General features: G+C 39.4%; 1 protein-coding gene across 3 annotated transcripts in view; it reads right to left on the reverse strand.

Annotated features, from left to right (window-relative positions):
- Positions 1-19,621, reverse strand: part of MACROD2 (mono-ADP ribosylhydrolase 2) — an 892,353-nt gene that overhangs the window by 58,752 nt on the left and 813,980 nt on the right. For all 3 annotated transcript variants that reach the window (XM_054819960.1, XM_054819959.1, XM_054819958.1), the window contains exons 10-11: positions 17,173-17,214; positions 9,798-9,878 (exon numbers count right to left, since the gene is read on the reverse strand). In XM_054819960.1, the coding sequence (XP_054675935.1) occupies positions 9,798-9,878; positions 17,173-17,214 (123 nt within the window). The remainder of the gene's footprint in view (positions 1-9,797; positions 9,879-17,172; positions 17,215-19,621) is intronic.

Below are 19,621 nucleotides of genomic sequence, written 5' to 3' on the forward strand. Positions count from 1 at the left end.
GACTGGATCATGACATGAAAATTAATCTCGATCAGCATATTGAAAGTATGTGTCGTGCCTGCCAAGTGACTTCAATAGAATTAGAGAAAAGGAAACACTAAAAAATTAAGAGTGGACAAGTGATCCTCAAGTAAATGGCTCGCAGAAGGAAGGGTTAAGCTCTGCTTGGCCTGCAGGATCTCTTCATCTCAGGAGAAAGGGAGGAAGCAGAGTACGAATACGCCAATAAGAAAGCCAACTATAGGGTGGAAAAGTGACTCAAAGCGTCTGATGAACAGCTTCTTCCGTTGTAAAAACCCTTCTAATGAGCCTCTCACTGAGTGTCTTCTCCTCATGAAGAGTCTTTCCATAATTTTTGCTCTCTGTTGGAGCTGGGTGCAGAGCAAATGGAAAGGCTTTAAGTAGCACATGCTCAAGGCAAAGAGCTGGAAATATATTTTACAAGAGTAGCGAGCCAGTTTTTCACCATATTTTTATTCACCCCGGCTCTCCTTTTCTCCAGGCAGAAAAGCCAGACCCAGTGCATTTCCCTTGAGCCTTCCCCATGACATTATTAATAATAAAAATGTCTTTTCCACTAGATGGCTTCCACAGTATCTGCCATCCTTCTCTTTCCACTACTGCAGCAACTGGCGATCGCATTTCCTTTAGGTGAAAGCTGTCCTCACAATATCCCCTCTTCTATTATGCTAGTAATTGAACAGCAATCTGTCACTCACTCCAAAGGAGATAGAAAAAGTGGCGAACGACATGTCGTGTCATTTTAGGCCAGCAAATGTAAATGATTTTGAGCCACATCAAAAGGCAAATGGGAACATCTGTTTCTCTTCCTCGGCGTGGCAGTCAGTTGAAAAAACAGGAGTTTGAGAATTACAGTAGCACCGTACAAACAAAATAAGCACATCAGACACTAAAATACCTACTTCTGGCCATAAATTTTGCTTTCCTTTGCCAAGCTGACTACTGCCTGATAGGCGCTTGCTCTCTCCTCTTGGCCTTTTTCTTTGGGATCAGCAAGAAAATCCACCCCCCACCCCCCAATGATATATACTCTCATTTATTTTTGGTAGAAAACAGGCTAAACAGCGATCAATCAGCACACTCAGCAAGCTGGCAAAGCAAGCGGCACTTCTAACTAAACTAGAAAACCGGATACTCTGTGAGTGCCTGCCCACTTTATGTTAAGGAGAGGTATTTAGCATGCACAGTGATACGCCAGCTGCAGTAGCAGCCCCAAAACGAAGCAGATGATATGATAAATAATAAGCCGGCAGTCAGATGGGAGAGAGCTGGGACAAGATCCCTGTGAAAGTCCAGAGGACAAACTCTCAGCAGCGGCACCAGAGTGGGTTTTAGTATTCTTCCCATTTTCTCTGCGAGAGCCTGGAGGCACGTGGCTTTTTACATCTTTCACTGTTCTTGTGACAAACATGGCAAGTCAAAAATATTAATAGCCTGCTGGCCTCTTGGCTCTTCCCATTTCAGAGCTGAATAAGTGCCAGCTTTGCTCATACACCTACTTCTCTTCAGCAGTAGCTTTCTTCACAAGCAGTCAGCGACGTTCTTAGACCTGAGGCTAAAGTCAGTGTCTCAAAAACTGGTGCAAAAAGACATCACAAAACCTGGTGCAAAACCCCACATTTTCCAGAAGAAAATAGAATCGCAGATAACATATTTTTAGTCAAAGGAAGAAACTCCGCACAATCAGTACAAACCAGTCAACCTCTACCTCTCCAACATAGATGTTGGTCATAATAAAATTGTTTTCACTCCTGAGAAAGCATACTGTACTTATATTATCCATAGGGTATCAAGAGAGTAAGGCTCCTTCAAACGACCTCCTCCTCCTTGGAGTAGAAACAAAAGAGACAGAGGGCCAACGCCTCAGGCTCACATCCTGTTTGTCACTCTCACATATGTGTACGCACCACATCCCCGAGCATTGGGTTTGACCCCGTTATATCCCCGCGTGGCACTTGCCATGCAAGTCTGGGTGCATCCTCTAGTTCTCCGGGTGGCCAGTGACCGTACGTCTCTCCCGTGGTCTGGCCTGCGAGTCGCTCTCTGAGCTGGGCCACGCTTCTCTGACAAACGAAAATGCAAACCAAGATCTGGCAGATAAGAGATGCCAGTTTTGAATTATCTTTTTTACAGCACAAAAATATTGCCACGGTAATCATACTAATGATGTGGAGGTCCTTCTAGGATAACAGGGAAACTAATTAATGAGAAAATTAAAAATATAGGCCTTGATCTTACAGCTGTTACATTCTGCACACATGAGTAGATATGCTGACTTCAGTGAAACTCCTAATATGCGAGAAGAAAGCCCATGTATATCCGTATATACACTCAAGATCATAAAGCCTGCAACCATTCTCAGACTATTCCAGTGGCAAAATGATATCAGACATAAACCAAAAAGTACATACGCACAAAGGCCATTATTGCAGAACTACAAACGTATTAAAATGAATCATTAGGGTGGTGGCCTGAGGTTACTGAACATTTTCAGTTTGCATTTTAATTTCTTTTAATTAAATTATGATTTAGGTCAGTTTTAATCACTACTTGTATATAACCCCTTTGGGGTAAATTTTAAGAAGGGTTAGTAAAGAGTTATCTGCAGTAATTGTTTAATGGAGTTATGAGACTCCTTCCATCCGTGCTGCTTCAACAATTTACCTCACTGCAGATGCAGACCTGAACACGCTGCTGTCAATGCACCCAGCCTAGCGAAGTTGTCAGCGTAATAAATAACAGGTTTTCATTTTCATGCAGCATTTTGTCAAGAATTGTCGAGGAGTGTGGGAAAAGAATGAGAAAACTGTAGCTTGTGGGGATTATCTCAGAGGTTAAAAATAACACTATTGTATTCACCTCTTTAATGTCCTGAGAAATACAGCAGGCTAATCTAAAGCCCCCTGCAGTCACTAGGACTGTTCCCCTCACCTCACTCCTCCGTGGGCCACAAGGCACGTAACTTGGCTTCATTGTACCTTTCCTGGCTAGGCAAGAACCAGGGGACAAAGCGCGGGCCAACAGCTACAGCATCAAATTAGGTGCTTAGACGACACGAGCACTCAGATTTGTCCCGGCCCACTTCATACGTAACATTGCTGGGAGTGTTGTGCTAGGCTGGTTTTTCACTGGGTGTAATTCTTCTGTTTGACATACAGCGTGACTCAGATTTTGCAATACAGGTGCCTGGCAAGAGACATCTAGAATTTGATTGCCAAAGATGCATCATCGTTATTTCTGACAATCTGCAATTGTGACTGTTCAAAACAAATGAAAGCAGACATCTCCTGGAAGCTTGAGCTCTCCAACATAACCAGAATATGGACGTCGTACCCTAGACGTCATATGCAGCCCATAGAGAGGACAAAGATACAATTGGCATTTTAATGCAAAAAATACACACGCTGTGCTGCACAAGTATTATCACAGTATACAAAAATGGAGAGAAATCGCTCATGTGAGTTGATGCAAGTTGAAGAGCAGCCCTGACCCCTAGCCCTATGGGCAGTCCTATCTAAGAGACGGAGAAAGAAAGGGATCCCATACCTGAAGGTGCACGATATGATCACAAATTTTATCGTTACTATGCCAATTTGCTATTCCTTCATACTTTCCTGGCGTGCCTAAGAGACTAGGTAACTGCACGCTGCTAAAAACTGCGGCACAGCTTCTTTTCCAAGGCACAGGCAAAATAAAACATGAGACCAACTTTTTGCATACAGGTCATGAAATCACACGGCGCGGCAATGTAATAAAGTGAGGAAATGGACAGAGAAGCCATGCAGGAGATCACGCTTGTTAAAAACCACATAAAACATGAAGCAAAACATGCACTATTTTGCATTAATATTTCAGAATGGAGGGACTAGCCCTGTCTTCTATACTGGACCTGAACAAACACGATGGTTTACTGTTATTCACATCATGGTTAGGAATGAGAAATGAATTCCTTGACAGATGAGTCCCCTGCAGGTACGCTGGTTTGTCACTCTCTATAATTCTTCTCTGACAACATTGCATTAGTCACTTTAGTAACTTAGTATTTTGCACCTTAGCTCATCTCAGGAGAAAGAAAATCTACTCTGAAGCATCTAGTGTGAAAACAGGAATTGCAACTGTTTGCCCAGTACGGTTTACACACACGTACAATCGGCTGCTGAAAGAAACCCAAATGGGTAAATAGTCAAAGCAACAGGACTGCACATCACCTGCAGAGGCCAAAATGAGATGCGTTTTCAAAGTTGTCTTGTGTGGCCACTGCACGGCAATTTAACGAAACAGTAGAAGCCACTTCAGCAATGAAAAGAATCTTCTAAGAAGGGTTTGCTCGGAGAGCAAATACAAATAAAAATACAGATAATGTCCTGTTTTTCCCCTGGCTAAGTGGAAAGTGATCACCCGATATTCTGAGAGCTGTAATCAGTCAAGACAGATGGTGGCCTTCAAAACAGAAATGAAAAAAGAAACTATCAACCAAAAAGGACAGGGGTTAATAGCATCGCTTTAAATATAACCAATCTGCATTTAAGGTGAAACATTTTACAGACATGTTTGATACACATGCTTCCCAGGGAATTTCTTCTGTAGTACTTTATCTTCATTTAAAATTGTATTTAAGGATTTGGTTTGGTGGCAAAAAAGAATACAGTAACTTCTAAGCTATCTTAACAAGAAGTAGCACTTTTAAGGCTGAATAAGAGAGTGTGTGTTTTTGAAGTATAATTATGTGTCTAGATGTTCATTTTTAGTAGATTATGAGTGGAGCAGAAATTTATTGAAGAATATTACTGCCCTGTGGGATGCAAAGACGAAATGTAGCTACAATTTCTCAAATGATAAAAGAATTGCTTGTTATAAACCGAGGAACATTTTAAAACTAATCGGAAGTCGAATCTCATTAATATTAATCCATACCTTAAAGAGAGAGACAATCAGGTCTGCATAGTATTAGAAGGCCCTTAGAAAAGACGCCTTGAACATGGCCGTGCAATGGTACCACGCAGCTGCAGCAGTACGCACCCCCGGGGCCAGGGAGGCCTAAGCCCACCTCAGAGGAGAGCAGCACAAGCCAAGCACTGTTGACTCTTGCGGGCGCATCTGCTAAATCCCTCTCTATGAAGCTAGGGAGCGAGCAGCAAAGCTGCAGAAATTGTGGTCTAATAAAGGAGAACCTGGAAGGGGAAGCCTTACGTTAATCTCACAATTAAAGGACTAAGCCATCAAATGAGTTTTATTTTCTGCTCCCAAGACTATGCACTTTTTATCATTGGACAAAAACTTTTTGGGAGAAGGGATGAGGAGCCAGGGTGTCTCCCTCTCAGCGAGCATCCTACCTCTTCATCGTGACCTGCTGAACCAACGAGTTGTTAAGATGTGATTCCATTTCATCTCATTTCTACTGCGTACTTGAATCACTAGACTGACCTCTCTCATGGACAGAGCATCCACTGAGCGAGGCAGGAGTATGCTGGTGAGCCTCGGACTCCTGACACTGCCGAGCAATGTTTCAGACATTTGATGTGGCTCTTGAAAGCCAATGGATCGATAGTGTGATGACCCCATCAGGCAAAGGAACCAACTCTACCAACTATCTTAGAGGTGATTTGTGTTCATTTTGACCTTCCTGGCTTGGCTTATCCATCAAACTGTTCTCCTTCCCACCAAGCGAGCAGAAAGCAGACAAAGTTCTTCCCGGATGAGCAATTCCAACAGACTAGCTCCTCGCACATACACCGAGCCTCAGCTAAGGTGATCACGTGAGGACAATAGCCTATCAATCTATCAGGTAGAATCTAGTCGTTCATTTTGGGAGAAGCTTATGAGAAAAGCTGGAGCAAGACAACTTGCACAGCTCCAGTTCTTTCTTCACACCCCTCGAGGGAGGGCAAAGAGGATCCTGACCTCAGGAGACACAGGAATGGCTTTTGCTGCATGGATTGATTATCTTTCTCCTGGAGGAGGAGAAAGATCAGGCATTTGTACTACTGTTATTAGATGTATTAGTCGTCTTTGATACAATATTGATCACCTGCAGGCTGGACGGAGCAGCTCTTGGGCAGGCTCCGTTTTCTATCTCGCTGAGAAATCCTGTAAGGAAGGAAAGGGCAAACAGTTTTGCTTCTCCCAGTATCAAGAAAAATCTACTGCACACACCTTGCTGTTCAGTACGTATAGGAGGACATTCAGGGAGGTAGCTAAGAGAAATAAGGAACATTTTACATTTTTGTTTTGTTAAGACTTTTGTAAAAATTGTTTGGTTTTGCTTGGTGACAATCAGTAGGATGAGAACAGGTGACCTGTGGCATTTGTGCTAACTTGTGGCTGCTACGCTGTGACAAGTACTGCCATTTTGTCTACGTAATTACTTTACAATTGTGTTATGAAGCTACTGAAGTAAGACGTGCTAAGTTTTGTTTAGCACCGAATACATTTTTCTCACCGAAGACTTTACAATCACTCAATCACTGAGTGCACCTGACCAAGGGGAAAGGCAAAATTATCACTGGCTGATTTTACTCTCCCAGGACCCGGGGAGAGGAGAAGAAAAAAAAAAAAAAAAAAGAAAATTACACTGCATGTTTGCACATGTCAAACCTGAAATACTGCAGGGAACCTGGGAGTAAAGAATGTTTCTCCATGTATCCAGTCTATCCATTTCCCCAGACAATAACCTGTGCTACAATGAAAAACTACTGAGTACAACCATTGACAGGAGAATCTGCTATGCAGTTCACACTTGCTTTTCTCTATCAATGGTCTGAAGGCAGAGAACAATATATCTAATAGCATAATAACAGCCACTGTTAATACTTTAGAGGTTCAGTATAAAATTGCTTTCATTAGCATGTCAAGTGTTTATTTTAGCTTACTGCAAAACAAGCTCCTTACATACAGCCACTTATTCGACTTTCCTTGATTGCAGAGAGGGTAATAATGAAGGAGCCTACTTTCCGTGATCTTCTGTGGAGATTTTTACATGCACTGAAAAGATATTGCTCCATTACCTCTAGCCAATGAACCAGCTTGGCGTGCTGGAGAAAAATATTACGGCGGAAATATTACTGAACTCAGTGGAATAGTTTTTACAGACTGCCACAAGGGCATGCATGAGGCTGTTAAAATAGCAAGTTGTATTCCCATCTTCGGTCTAAAAGGACCCCGACAACTAAGCAGAGAAAAAAATGTCTGGTTCTTCCAGTGCCTCAGTGTATATTTGTTAAAATATTTTATATCTGGTCCTGTTACCAAGAGAAAAATAATATCTTATGTTAAATATCTTTGGACTTGCTTTTATTGCTAAAAGCTATGGGTTCGTTTGGGGTTTCTTTGTTTGTTGCTTTTTGCATTTTTTTTTTTTTTTTTTTTTAAACTTGGGGCACCTAAAGCACATGAACTATCCCAAAGTTAAGACACACTGAACACAAAGCACTTCAGTTTTACCATGAGGAAAATTCAAGAAAGTTGACCTCAGGAAGAGTTTGGCTTTATCGTGTTTTATTTGAGACTGTTTATACGTATTAGCTACTCAGAAGTTCTTTTAAAAAGAAAAAAAAAAAAAAAGACAAAAAAAGAAAAAGGCAGCTTTTTGGAAGTGAAGACAGACTCCTACCTAAATAAAAGTACTCAGACATGTAGTTCTGGTTCATGTCACATATTCACAGCTTTCATAATCTTCAAGGCTCCCCATTAAAAGTTCTTTTAATTAGTCAAACCCAACAGCTAATAATTAAAACAGTAGAAACTAAATCCTGTTCTCAGACAAATGTGTGCAAATCCCATTTACTTCAATGGAAATGGCTCACAGGTGTGTTACATTAGACTCTAGCCACTCGGCAGCTTTATAGGAATTCAGTGTCTGGAGCCTAACGGCTTGACTCCTCCTTCAAAACAGAGGCACAGGTAACGCTACAGATTCAGGTTTCTTCCCCAGCCCCCCTCAGCAAACACTTTAATTACCCCTTTTTTCCCTCCATCACAACAACCTTCCAGTCTAAATTTAGATTTTTCAACCCTAAACATTACAGGCCTGATTCCTGCCTAAGGAGAAGAGGACTCCGTCACCGGCTAGATTAAATTCTGCAGCAGTGATTATGTGTTACAGACCTCAATTCTGCATCAGCAAAATCTACTATACGGCATCAAATTCAAGGAGTTCAGGCATTTTACAGCTCGAGGGTAATGCAGTCATTCTATTGCCATGCTATTTACTTCACCCTTCCAATGCATTTGTTTGTGCTCCACAAAGTGAACTGTAGGTCACCAGGAAACATTGACAGGCATAGTAAACTAGGAAACTGTATCTAGTAAGGCACAGAAACAGTGGAACAACATCAGTTATTTTTCCAATGGAAAGAAAACCTTACAGTTTTGCAACACTTTCCCCCCCGCCTTTTTTTTTTTTCAAGACATTGATACAACGAAAGCTTTTAGCCACACTCCATATAAAAATATATCATAAAAACTATTGTTTCGCCTATTTAGGAATATGGAAAATGACACCACAATCCCACACACCATTTAGCCTGCATACAAATTGACATGTGGTTTGTCATCGCTGAATTCTCTAATCCAAACGTAAAATTGGTATTTTATTTTCAGTTGGGTTTAGTGCAGCATGAGAGGAAAGAGGACCAGCTGGGATGGGATTTCTTGGGTCCCCCACACCTTCTAGGCGATGACAGCTATTGCTTTAAGTACTTGCCATTAACAACCAGTCACAATGTTAGTGACAGGATGTTACTAGCAGTTACTTAAAGTGATAGATGTTAACATTTTTCTGCTCTTTATGACTCACACTATACCCCAGTCAGAATATTTTAGGAGCTGAATGCACAGCACTAGGTCAAAGTGGTGAAGACCGCGGAGCCACTGGTTGAGGTGCAGAATGAGATGTGTCATTTGAGGAACATTAGGTCAAAGAGAATCCATGATAAGGAACTGTGATGGATTAAAGATTAAGGTTCATCCTTTTAACTATTTCACATAAGGGGAATTCTCCAGCATTGGGGCATTTTGCTCTTCCATACATATGAGAGCAATGTGAAACTCTGCACTCTGAAAATAAGTCTTTGATGTTAACATCTTTTAACAACTCTCCCAATGAGATACCGATTAAAAAAAGATACGCTGATCCAATTTTAGAACAACATAGACCACATTTACCTCTGTACACATGGACAAGCTGCCCTGTGAAGACTCAAGTGCAGGAAAGCAGTCTTACAGGAACAACACTACAGGCATAATTTCAAGCACCTGTGAGTTCTGACCATGGATAGATCTAATACACAGCATAAGGTCTCGAGCCACAGACACCGTAACTGGAGTGGAAGAGGACACAGCAAAAATTTCTTGTAGAAAACAAAAGCAAGAATTTTATTGTTCTCTGTTTTGCAGCAGGTAGCTGATTTACCTGACCAACTTAACCAACCAGACAATGACCCAAGCCCTGCACAACATGCATTACATTTTTTATTATTAATTACATAGAGTCAGAACAGGTTAGAGATAAAACGGCAACAATTTCTCATTTTATATCAGCAATAACCAGTAGCCCATCACATAAAAATAGCATTTGTAATTCTGAATCTACCTTGAGATGAAATACACTTCAGAAGAATTACAGTCTCAGGATCTAGGCCAAAAAGAACTTTCCAAGTGTGTGCAAACAACAGTGTTAAATTAAAGTTTTCCAGTTCTTTCCCAAAAATTCAGAGTAAACCTTTCCCCACAAAATGCAAAATTGATTAATAGCTCTGAAAAGCTGTCAGACCACCTACCTTCAGCATCCTCTTGCAGGTCCTCAGGCTGCTCTGCTTTGCTCTTTGTGGGAGATGGAGGCTGGCCTTTTTGTTCCAATCCTTTAAACATAAAAAATAAATACATACATATATTACCTTGAAATTGTTTTACCATATCAAATATTACTGTGCGTGATACCATAACTGTGAGTACATTTCATCTATCTTTCTATTATTAAAATTAATTACTGCGCCATCTGTTACAAAAGTCTTAGTAGGTATCTTTCAGCTTGGAGTGGACTTTCCCCAGCTTTCATGTGACAGCAGTGAAGAAAGCTCATACTAAAATAACCTACTTCCTCGCAAGCTCTTAATCTCTTCAGAAATTAATCATGTCTTAATTTTTAGTTTTTAACATAATATATATTATACTGCATTATGGAACTGTGGAGAAATAATCTGAATGAAATGATTTCTCCCCCTCAGCTCAATTCTCCATTCGATGTTATAACATAGTAACAAATTAATATTGACTGAAATTAGTAATGAAATGAAAGGTAGGGAAGCAAGTTTGATAGTGAAGTAAAGTTAAGGAAATTAAAGCTTTACAAGATAGAAATGTTCTGGCTGAAAAAAATCCATTCCAATCTGCTATCCAGAAAGCAACAGGAAGACAGAGGAAAAGGAAAACCTCCCAAGTAAAAACAGTACCTGAGGCCACTTTAGCTTTAGGATCTCCCCTATTTGTAGGGACTGAAGTTCACAGCATTTAATATCAGTTGGTTAAACTTTAAAAATTATGACCTTTGTCTACAACATTTTCAAAACATCCTGTCATCTTAACATAAAGGATGAAATTACTGTTTGTTTGCTGTGATAGACCTCGAGGTGCAAACTGGTAGCACAGAAAGCCTATTAGTACAAAAGGGAGACCAAGCTGGAAATTAGTCATAAAGGTATTTGTAAATTAAGACATTTAATGAAAGCAGCTTCATTAATTAAAACATCCTTCAAACATTGTTGCTTAACCATGAAAGCAGAGAATGGCAGACAATTACAACTCAGTTCATTGCACCTATTGAATCTGTCGAACCGCGACGGGAAATGACTTTCTGTCATTTGACTTTCCATCACACCTCCCAGTTCTCAGTGGCCAGCTGAGGGCTTGGATGGAGGAGAAGCCTGAAGAAAACATACTTTTGTGGTGCTGGAAAGAAACCTTGACCACTTGTAACCAGGAAATTTAGGAAAACATATGACCTTGCTTGATTTACCCCTATTGCCGTGCTGTGAGAAAATAAGAATCATGGTATTACCTCAGACTAATTAGCTAATTAGGAACTGTGATAAAAGCTACCTACATGTGTATTATAAATTGCTTACGTGTTCTGAAAACTCGAGTCTCTTCTGCTGTCATACATACCCCGCAGAATCATCTACTCTGTATGTAACTGGATTCTTAAACGGCTCTCAGCAATCAGATGCCCAGTTCTCACAAAGGACTTGGCTCTGCTAAGAGCTGTAGATACTATCCTTTTATCTTCTACCCTTGCACAACTATATATATCTAGAACCAAAATGCCAAAAGTTTCCAAACAGGAGGTGTGAAAGACATAAGAGAGGACGTGGAAAGGAAACTTGCAGGGTCAAGGGGAATATTGTGTTCATTCGAGAGACAAAAAGGGAGTGAATTGTTGGCTTTGCATGGAGCCCAGGAAACTCAGAAATGTTCTCTGTCTGTGCTCCTGGGAAACTGGTTATTCTACTGTACTTACATCGAAAAAAAAAGAAGAGGCACGGATTGGGAAGCTGGCAGGAATTTACGTGAAGCAACAGCTCAAAATGTCAACAAAAGTTCCAAAATGGAGATCTGTGAGTAATTAAATTCCATCTCACTTGCTTAATTTTAACGAATGAGCATTACCCCAAAAAGCCGAACTGAATATCATTCTTAAAAATTTCTTCTACAACAGAATTTCTGTTTCATTATAGAATTCCATACAGTTCAGAACATGAAGGGCCCTTAGCGATCAGTAAATAAAGCGAGTTACTGCAAAGCAGAACATGCTTTGAGGTTTGGCTTGGTATCAAGAGGTAGACCTTTCCTGACAGCACTTAACACAGGACATGTCATGTGTCATGTCATCACATTTGCTCATCTGAATTTGAAATTCAAATACAATATTTTGAGGAAAACAAGAGTTTTCAAGTGCTAAGATGAATTTATTTCTGGAATGGTGAGAATGTAGGAGTAGCTACTAGAAATACTGTGGGCAAAAATAAAGGTGAAACCTGCCAAATAAAGACACACTTTGTCAGCCCTTTAAAGGGGTTACTCAGGAGCAACGGTGATAGAGTTCAACAAGAACTTCAATACAAAAGAGAGATCCTGAAAATAACCAGGCTTTTAAAGATTGATTCCTGCCAACGCTCTCCCATTCTTTTAAAAAATAACTTGAATATTTATAGTGGACTATATTGATGCATGGCTTCTTTGGTTCCAATGCCACTCTGAACTACCTGCTACGTTCCCTTTTTTTGGTTGACAACGATTCACATCGGGGGACCGAATCAATAGGAGTGTTTCAATCAACACTCACCCCTCTAGTGATGAATTTTATCATCTAACCAATCTGTGAGGCTTCCTCCAGTCCCACAAGTCAAATGTCAATCAACTTTAAGTGCAAGTGTCCAGCCAGGTCTTTCAGGAGTATCTGAATACATTAGATAATATAACCAACATCCAACTTGACAGCACAAAGACAGAGAGGGAGAAGGCTTACATTCAGAGAAGTCAGAACTGTTACTATCTCAAAAGAAATGATCTTTCTGCACTCTATAAAGAACCTTAAAATGCTCACAAAAGGATGTAGAGGCACTGTCCCAGGAGAACAAGATTTCGGTCACAATTTCACTGCTTTTTAGCAGATTTCCCTCATTTCAGAGACAGAAAAGGATTTGTGCAGGCTTCAAAATAATGTCTTTTTATTATGGTCAAAATACAACTCTTCACCCTTTCTCCTCTCTGACAGCGTGTATCTCTTTCAGAACAGTTAGCCAAATATTACAGAAGTTTTGCCTGCAAATTTCTGTTTAAAAACAGCACCCCTAGACAGGTGTCTGAACTGATCGCATTAAAAGCTTTTCTAATCGTGATCATCTGTGCAAAAAGGTTTCTGAGCTCTAACACTGGGAGAAATGATTCTTCCTTATAGGCTAATTCAGAGGGTCAACAAGCCACTTAAATCTCACAGTGTGTCTGCCAGTAAGCTATTCCCCAAATCCCTCACAACTTCCAAACCTCCTTGGTTACAAGTGATTGCTGTTTTCATCTCAGAAAAAAACCAGAAAGTCTCCCTCCAAAAAAAAGCGTGTATAAAAGTATAAGCGTATAAAAAAAGTATAAGAGTGCACACAGTGTGGAACATACAAAGAAATTCTGTATTTGTACAGCATAGTTTATAATAGGGCTTCCCTCGTTAGTGTGAACGAGATCCTTCATCCCGCCATCCTAGCTGGCTGTGGCTTCTGAAGTAATGAATAGGCGATTAATTAGGATGCTTAGGATAAAAATGGGATAACCAGCAGGGCATTAATTATGAACAACTATTAGATAGGAAATCAGAGAGAGCAGTGTGGCAACATTCACATAGGTGAGGTCAAAAGGTTTTGGTACCTGGTGGAGACTAAAGCCGGACAGGCTGAAGGAGAATATGGATTCAGAAATGAAACTCTTTTCTGTGTGCCTGGTGGTGGGTTTTGTTTTGGTTTTGTTGTTGTGGGTTTTTTAAATGGTAAGAGAATTAACTAATGTCAGCGTATAATAATGCAATACTACTGTGTAGGAATCTGGACTGCGCTTCTATAATTTCCACACGCAATCACTGCAATTGCGTACACAATTATGGCAGTATTAGGGCTTATTTTGCATGCTGCTGTGCACAGAGATGTGAATCTATGGGTATAAAAGCAAAGTCCTTCAGAAGCTAAAGTTTAGAATATTCTTCCCTTAATGGAGCTTAAAACATTAAGCATCATGACAGCGTGGTGTTAAATCACTGAAGTTAAAGGTAGACAAGACTATTAGGTCATCTAGTCCTTCCCTTTGCTTACGTAGGAAATCATTCATAAAGGAAAGCCGAGGTGCAGAACTGCACAGGTCCATACCTGCTATTACTATATCTGCCCTTTTGACTCAAGCCATTCCAACAGCAAACTGCGTGACATACGATAACATCAAAGTGCTTTGAATTAAATGGTGCCATTAAGTCAGCAGCTGCTACAAGATACAGTATCCAGAATAACAAACTGATAGGTTAAAATCCCACGAGTCAAACGCCATTAAAAAGAGTGATCTTGAGTGTGTATACTCAATAAGACTAGGTTATTTTGGTTTTTAAATGTTTTTCTTATTCTAGTAAATCCAATATATGCAGTGATGTTATGTGATTAACTCGCTAAAGTGATCATTCATGCTTGTTGATTTTATAGTATTAATGTAGATATTAATGGAGATTATTTGGCAGATGTAATTAAGGTATTTCATTATTTATTTTGAAGAAAAATCATAGAAAGAAAGGCCTTTCTTCATGTAACGAGATATTTGCACTTCGGGGTGGTAGAAACACAAGACAGATTACTTTCATAATGTATCCATCACTCAATGATATGCACATTTGGTCATCTGTTATTCCTTACTCCCGGCTAATTCTCTAGCTGTTCCCAAAGCCTAATCTGGTGTGCACTGAAGTCAACAGACATATTCCCACTGACTTCAGCTGACACCACACCGGGATCAGGTTTTTTTTCTTCTAATTGTTGCCACTAGGTTTAAATCAGGACTGATTCTGTAACTTCCACCTCGTTCTACTACATTGTTCAAACAGAAATTGGTACATATACAATCTCATTTGCATCCCTCTACTTCTCCATGTTTTTTCATGGTTTGCTATTGTCCCACAGAAATACCTAGCCAACAGGAAGTTGGAGGCACAGGAGTTTAGTTGAAATTTAGAATATTTGAATCTCTGCCAAAGGTCCTACACACGTGTGTAGTCTGCAACATGTGCTCTCCAGGAATCCAACATTTCTTTTTTTTTCCCTTAAGCACAGGAATTGGAGCAATAACCCCAAAGCAGATTGGATATGGACAGCTCAAAAAACCAGGGTCATCAATATTGGTGCCAACTGCTGACTCCATCTGCTGGAGTCATGACCCATGAAGTCAAGTGGAATGAAGAATGATTATTCAATTAATATCTTGAAGTGGTGACTAGAAGTTGCTACTCTATTTTTCCCTTAGAACAGTAAAAAGCAGATATCCTTCAAACTGATAAAAATCTGAGTATAAAAATGAAAACTCCCCTCAACGCAGAAATTATGTATTTTTTATAGTTCCCACAAATGCATCCTACAATCATTAAAAAGTTCATACACAAATCTGTCAAAAGGGCATAACTTCTGCGTATCTGCCCCACTACTGGAGCAGATATACAAAAGATACTTCTCTTTAGCCATGTAGGTATTGATTGCTGACAATCAATGCACTGATTCCCAAAATATCTCCAAGTGATAAAGAAATAACCAAGTACGTGCTGTTGAAGCTCATAGCACCCTACGGACAAACCTGTGAGAGAAGCTATGATCTCATCTATCTTATATGCACAAAGAAACAGACAGGTAGGGAAATATCTTCCTCAAATGACTTAATTCAGTGATAATTTCCCAGAGCAGTTATGTAGCTTCACCTAAATTAATGAAGCTGTGAAGGATGCAAGGCAAGAAAGAAAAGACCGACTATTAAGTGGAAATGTACTTCCTTTTAATTCTAATTTAAATGCTTTAAAAAAAAAAATCAATGTAATTTGCATAATCTCCATAAAAGCAACAAGACAAAAAGTGCAAAATAATTGGGCTTATAAAAGTATACATACCATGATAACTGTAAAAAATGAAATTGTAATGTTAGATGAATACTGCAAATTCAACTGCAGGATAATCTTTGGCAAATGTTTGCTGTATAATTACGGTCTTTATTTTTCTACTTTTATGTATGTATGTACAACTATATTAATCACAGTAATTGTATTAAAATTTTTAAAAGTTCCTATCCAGTAATCTTGACACCAAAAAGTAATTATAATTATATGTAATAAAATCAACAGGCCAGAACAGCCATAAAAGAATGTGCTAAGCCATCAGCGTAACATATATCTATCTGTATATCCATGTTTTCACATCTATGCATATACACCCTTCTTCAAGTACTTCTAATTTCTAAGCTAATTAACTGGTTGCATAAATCATCATAATCCATTTGTCTTTAGGACAATCTTGCCAATTTAAGCAACCAACATACTGCTTCAAAAGCTTTTACGTCTGTTTTCTGGCTGGTATATCTCTGCCTTTCTGATCCTGTATCTTTTCGTAAAGAGAAGAACTGGAAGTTCCTCCACAGTCACTGGGCTACGGTGGGATCAGGGTCACAGAAGACCTGGGTCTCGGTGCACACGCCTGGTGCACTGTCACGGATGGGTACTAGCTAGTTAGGAAGGAGAGGTGGAGAAGAAGAATAGGGGAGGTACGCTGCGTATAAAACGAGGTCCGTCACTGCACAGGAGTCTCTTATAGAACAGATGTGTGCCGAGAACCTCTAGAAGAAGGTCAGCAGGGAAAGTAACATGGGGTGCCATGGTGGAAGCCTGCTACAAAAAGCCTGATCGAGAAGATTAAGTGGATGATGCTCTCTACAAAAAACTAGCAGAAGGCTTCTGACTGGATGACTTTTGTGCTCATGGGAGATATCTAATCCTCTCTCCTCTCCTTTTTTTGGTCCTCAGGCCTTTCTTTCCTTTATATCTATCCATCATTTCCATTTCAAGTCTATCCACATCCACAAACCCTAAACATTGACACTTGTTTTAAACAGCAAACTAGGACGACCAGGACAACAGTCCTCTGAAATACTGTCCAATGAAGTCCAATATATTTAAGAGTTTGCGGGAGAGTTTTGCTACCGTTTTCATTGCAAACAAATCATGGGCACTAATCAGAATTGCAAATAACTCAAGAATTGCTATATTCACACCTTTTTACAAAGAGACTGCAGAATTTTAATTATTTTCCATTCATGCTCAAACTAGTTATTAATAAAAAGCAACCAAGTATCACCCAGAGGCTCATAACAGATGATGACATTAAAAAGGTAGTCTCAGCCATTCTTACCGTGTACTATTTATTATCAGGGATGGTTTACTCTATGTTATGTTAAAAACCAGAGATGACTGTCATAACATCGGCAATAAATGATCGGCACTGCTTATCACAACCAAGGCAATTAGTTTCGAGAATTCTTTCAGTTTGGTTGATGCTTTGGAGAAGTGATATATTTTAACAAAAAATATTGTTTACTCACCTGTCTCTTCAATGGGCTCAGGCCCTTCTTCATTAGCATCATCTGTCAAAAAAATGGAAAGGAAACAATTAATAAGAATACCAGGAAACATCCAGAATGAAATATTCCAAGTTTCAAATTGCCCGTATCTCAGTTTACCTCCTCCCATTTAACATTTTGCAGTGAGATCTGGAGGTGGATGGGAAAGGAAGGTTTTGATACTAGACGGTTACTACCGGATACAGGAAATGCAGGGAATAAAGATAGGGAATAAAATTCTGCATAATTTACAGAATTCTGCAAATTATGGCATGTATAAAATAAAATAAAATTGCATTCTCTTTTCTAGCAGAGTTTTTGGTTTACTCGTCAAGTTTCAGTTTGCTTGGTTTCCCGGGAACAGCTGGCTCTGTTAAGAGGAGAACTAGTTATCCAGAAATCATACCACATAAAGAAGTTACTATCAATTTGCCAGACAGGACTTTGGTTTAAGGCCAAACTTGGGCTAGCCAAGAATTGAACACCTGTAATTATTAAGATTATATATGAAGAAAACAGATTCCTTTTGGAAAAAGTTGCATTTTGGTAACAAAGGAATTTCTTACTGCAAGTTATTTTGATGACAAAAAAAAAAAAATTACTAGCCTTAGTTAACATCTAGGTAATTCTATGTTCCACAGCCTTAATCATCTAATGGAGAGCTCATTGACCACAGAAGTTTACGTGAACTACGTTTCTAATTCATATAGACTCCATTTATACACTTTTAAACGGATTTGGGCACGTGCAAATTCTGTAGCAAGCCTACAATTTCTGTCTAAAGCTTAACATCTTTCGAACTTGGATATGTGCGTATCATGACCACCATTTGAACCCAAAGGAGTTTTGCAATATTATGATCAATGGTTATGGAAACTAACAGGAATATCGAGGTCCTAATTTACAAGGTCAGATCTTTACACTATAAACTCCGCTGAGATCCAAATGCTGTCACACATGCTATGAGGATTAAGCTCTGCTTTCATCAAGATTTGGAGCCTGAAACGTCATTTTAAGTAGCATGAGAACAGAACAATCAGTTAGTTATAGAGGACTCCACTAGGAATTATGTTTGTTATAAGCATTAAAATCACAAGCGTGAGAATTTTCACAGATGCTTGTGAATATACAGTAGGTGGATCTGTATCCATCCTTCTCCCTCTTCCATCTCATTCAGACACGATCTGGAGGCCAGAGCTTTCAGAAGCCACTAAACGACAGCAGGTTACATTTCTCTTGAGTACACTTTAGCCCGGCACAAGGAATCAGGTCTAAAAAAAGTCACTGCTCATTGTACTTCCTTTCTCCTTATTCTGCAACCAATTGTTTTGGAGATCAAAAAGGCACACAGACCCCTACTGTACAGATATATATTTGTTCACAGAAACTTTAAGGAGCTTTGACAAGTAATTTTTGAGATAAGAAAATGAAAAGTCTTGTTAAAGCCAATGGGAATTCTGCCATTGACTTCAACAGAGCCAGGATTTTCAACTGGAGTCCTGACATTTTTTCAACAAATCACTCAGAAAACATTTGGTTAACACAGAGATTATTAATTATTCAGTTTCCAATAACATGTTCTTTCCATGAAAGTGTTTATAATGAAACCAGCATGATAAAATTTCAAATTAATCTAAGACTTGACACTAAATCAGCAGAACATAATATCTTAACATACATATATCACATGGTCTTCTGCGGAAGTTCTTAATTATAGTACTGTGACTCGGAATACGAAATTCCCAAAGCAACAGAATAGCTTCTAAGCTGGTGATAATGGACAGAGACAAGAAATCTGATGTTATTAAAAAGTAGTGAAGTCATTATGCAATATAATTATGAAGAGGCAAAGACTGCTTTTGTGAACTAATTGTGAATTAAAGGCTGGTTTTTGTTCTGGGAAAAGGAACCTAAGTCTCGCTGAAAGGCAGTAAAATCCTTACGTCATTTCTGAAAATGGAAGCTGGGCTCCCAACCGCTTGGTGACGTGATCTCTAGGTCGTTGTGGTGCCGCTGAAAATTCTATCCCAATCTAGATCTGAATCCGAGTTTCACTTTGGCACGCAGCACTCCCCAGTCACTTCATGTGTCTATAATTCTGACTCTCCCACTATCAATGTATCTGGGGGAAGTGCTTCCCTATGAAATATAAAGCGGTCTCTTTCACTGACCTTGGTGTGGCTGGCTGAAGTGGTAAATGCCACGTTTAGTTGACAGAGCTCTATGCCAAAACCAATTATTTGAGCTAAAACCCAGTGTTTTAGAAATCTGTATGCAAAATTCATTCACTTTCCCCAAAATACAATATTACAGGCAGTTTCTTGGTTACTGGTTCTGAAGAAGTAAAAGCAAGTAAAAATATTTTTTACTGAAGCTCTACATGCCTAATATAAAGCAAAATCAGTGCCAAGATTGCTATAAATTAAATTTG

The sequence above is a fragment of the Grus americana genome, chromosome 3 (genome assembly GCF_028858705.1).
Source record: "Grus americana isolate bGruAme1 chromosome 3, bGruAme1.mat, whole genome shotgun sequence".
Lineage (NCBI taxonomy): Eukaryota > Metazoa > Chordata > Aves > Gruiformes > Gruidae > Grus > Grus americana.